At 49.5% G+C, this 3,297-nt stretch overlaps 1 protein-coding gene across 1 annotated transcript in view; it reads left to right on the top strand.

Annotated features, from left to right (window-relative positions):
• Positions 1-2,560, top strand: part of PHTF1 (putative homeodomain transcription factor 1) — a gene marked incomplete at its 5' end in the record, with an annotated part of 7,036 nt that extends 4,476 nt beyond the window's left edge. The window contains 6 exon segments of the mRNA XM_009877672.1: positions 152-283; positions 407-493; positions 814-969; positions 1,362-1,457; positions 2,062-2,187; positions 2,540-2,560. Of these exon segments, the coding sequence (XP_009875974.1) occupies positions 152-283; positions 407-493; positions 814-969; positions 1,362-1,457; positions 2,062-2,187; positions 2,540-2,560 (618 nt within the window).
• Between the last annotated feature and the right edge of the window lie 737 nt (positions 2,561-3,297).

The raw sequence follows: 3,297 nt of genomic DNA, 5'->3' as shown, positions 1-3,297 counted from the left end.
ACTTACCGAGAGGTCGTGCACCGGGGGTCCCGTTAGGCTTCCCCTTCTCGGCGTGCCTCTGCCTTTTCTGCCAGTTACCACTGAGCATCCCAAACTGTCTTTTTTGGTTTAGGTTAATTCATGTTTGTGTGGTTTTGTTTTTAATTTGCAGAGGTTTTTGTTTGCCAAGCTTTTCAGTCACATTACATCTGCTCGGAAAGCCAGGAAATACGAGATTCCTCACTTCAGACTCAAGAAGGTAGAAAACATTAAGATCTGGTTATCCCTTCGTTCCTATCTAAAGGTGAGTTGTGGTCCGAGGTTTGATGAGCGCAGCAGGTGTAACCGGGTCTCTAGGTCCGTGTCCTGCCCCAGGCTGCTCTCTGGTGCCTCGGCCGGCCCTGACTCCGGGTCTGTCTTTCTGCAGAGGCGAGGCCCCCAGCGATCCGTGGACGTTGTCGTGTCGTCCATTTTTTTATTGGCTCTTTCAATTGCTTTTATATGCTGTGCCCAGGTGAGGTTTTTATTTATTTATTGTTTTACAAAGGAAGTAGGGGCAGCAGGCATGAAAGGAAAGGTGGTGTCGTGCTTGTTAGTTGGAAAGAGGGAGGGAGGGGAAAGAACAAGCATCCTCTCCTAAGCAGAAAGAAAATTCATGTTCCAAGCTAAAGCCAAGTGAGAAACAAGAGCTTTTACTTTAACCTAGTGCCGTGACTGAATTACACGTCAGGGGAAAGGCAGGCCGTGGCTGCAGAGCGCGGTGTGGGCAACGCTGCGGCACTTTTCCCAAGAACAGGCATGTTACTTGTTACTGGTGATTTTTTTTCAACACAGGTTCTTAAGGGTCACAAAACATTTCTGAATGCAGCTTACAACTGGGAGTTCCTAATCTGGGAGGCAGCACTTCTTCTCTTTTTACTGCGTCTGGCATCTTTGGGCTCCGAAACCAACAAGAAATACAGTAATATTTCAATCTTGCTCACTGAGCAGGTATCTCCATTTAGCTTATTCTCTCTGGCTTTGTGGCTTGTTTGGATAAAACTATTGTATTTCAAACCTGCTTAAAAATACTGGAATAAAATTTTAAAATGTGCTGGACAGAAGGCAATACAACACTACAGCTGGGGAGGGACAAGCTGTTAAAACATTTGGACAGACTCAAATTCTGAATTGTAGATTATTTTTGTCTCTTTGTTAATATGTGTTAGCCACGCCGATGGGAAAAAGAAGGCCATTATCACTGCTGAATTCCTGTCTGGGTGCACCGTGTCTTTCGGAGTGGCAGGAGGCTGCAAAATACAGCTCTAATTTCACCTAGTTAGAAGTTAGTTGGGGGCTACTGCTGGAATATTCGCATCTAATCTGTAATGTCTCTGTCACAGATAAACTTATACCTAAAGATGGAGAAGAAGCCAAACAAGAAAGAACAGCTCTCCCTAGTAAACAATGTTTTGAAACTATCGACAAAGCTACTGAAGGTGAGTCCTGAGAGCCCGCAGGTGCTCAGGGTGATGGGAGCGATGCCCAATTGCAGTGACTCTGTTTTGCTCTTCCCATGTCCCTTGTCCCTTGATGAGGGACTTCAGTTCTCGCAGAGGGAGTTTTTCTGTGCTCCTACAGCCATGGCAGAGAAGCGGGCACTGCCAGGCCGGGGTGGTTCATTAGTGCTGCAAACATTTGCTTAGCAGCAGCTGGCTGCGGTTTACGGACGGGAGGGGCCCCTACGAACACAGCACGTGTCCTTACTGCGTGAAACTCACTTTCCTTCAACAGCTGTTGACAAGCGGCAGAGTAGGCATTTGGAAAAGCAAGACCTTAGTCTAAGAGTGACGTAAATTAGTCTAGACGAATTCTAGACCCTGGTGTCAAGCCTGTGTTGTGCAGCCAGTGTTGCTACAAAGGAGAGTGCTCAGATGCAGCGTGGCTGTTGGAAAACGTCTACGGCTCCAGCAGCAGCAGCAGCAGCAGCGCAGGGCTGGCAGAGCCTGCCAGAGCACCCCTGTTAGGCCAGGAGTCAGAGGATTACTTGCTTCTGGCATGGCTGAGTGCTAACGGACTTCTTCTTCTTTCCTTTCCCTGCAGGAGTTAGATACTCCATTCAGGCTGTACGGACTGACCATGAATCCATTAATCTACAACATCACACGCGTTGTCATTCTCTCTGCTGTCTCAGGTGTTATCAGTGATCTTCTAGGATTCAACATCAGAGTAAGTACAACTTCCCTACAGCCGGACAGGAAACACCTCGGGGAGTCACCGTGCCATTGCCAAATCCCTCCCCACCAAGCAGCAAGGTCTCAGGTGTGAACTGGGCTCCCTCTACACATAATTCAGGGAACAGACCGCGCGGAATGAGCCAGGTTTGGGGAGGGGATGGGGCTGACTTAAGCCCACTGAAAGCTCTTGGTCAGAATCCTGGACACAGTCCTCCTCTGGCTCCCACTTAACCCTGGAGCTCGCCGAGCAGAGCCCTCGAGGCAGGATGGGCAAAGGAGACCAAGCCTTACCTCTAGGCGAAAAGCATTTCAGACCACTGCTCACTCTTGGTATCTCTTTTCAGTTATGGAAAATTAAACCCTGAACTGGCCAAATGTCAGGACTCAGCCTGCCCTCTCCACCAGGAAGACAGATGGGAGAACATAACCAGTTGCTTGGGCAAAAAGAAAAGCAGAGGTGCTTTCAAACTACTGAAACCTGTAACGATGCTTTCTTGAACAGCTTCTCAGTGTACTTAGCAAGAGATCTCGCTCGCCTTTGCTCTTCTACAACACACAGAACAAAACGGCCTCATTGGTGTGGTCCTGCACAGGCAGCAAAACAGAATTAACGGGGCCAAGCACCAGTGGTTGGCACCACGACCCATAGGGCCACGTGCACCTGGGGGGCAGCGGCGCCAAGAGCCAGGCGGGGGCTCTGCCTGGCTGGAGGGGGATACGTGGGCTCCTTTCTGTGGAACATGAACCCTGTGCCTGTGCCAGGTGACGAGCCAGCCCTCGTGTTCAGTTACTGTTACGCTTTCTCAGCACTGGCCCTGCACTGAAATGTTCCGTTTGTGCATTCTTCAGAGCTCTGCTCAGCCCATAGTACTTCAGTGCATTTATCCAAAAGCGCTGAAGTGTTTCTTCTCCTAAAAGCTCAGCGTACATGAGGCTTTGCCTCTTTTTCTCCTGAACTACTGCGGGACGTGGTGACGTTCTGTGTGACGAGCTCTGTCTCCGTGCTGACGCTTCAGCAACCAAAGAGCCTCCTGCTGGTTGGCTTCTGGTGGGTCTTGCACACACAGGTGATGAGCACGTTTGGAAAAACATGAGTCCCATG

The sequence above is a fragment of the Apaloderma vittatum genome, unplaced genomic scaffold, assembly GCF_000703405.1.
Source record: "Apaloderma vittatum isolate BGI_N311 unplaced genomic scaffold, ASM70340v1 scaffold16501, whole genome shotgun sequence".
NCBI classification, from domain to species: Eukaryota; Metazoa; Chordata; class Aves; order Trogoniformes; family Trogonidae; genus Apaloderma; species Apaloderma vittatum.
Note: the sequence above shows the minus strand (reverse complement) of the source record. Positions and strands in the feature narration are given on the sequence as shown.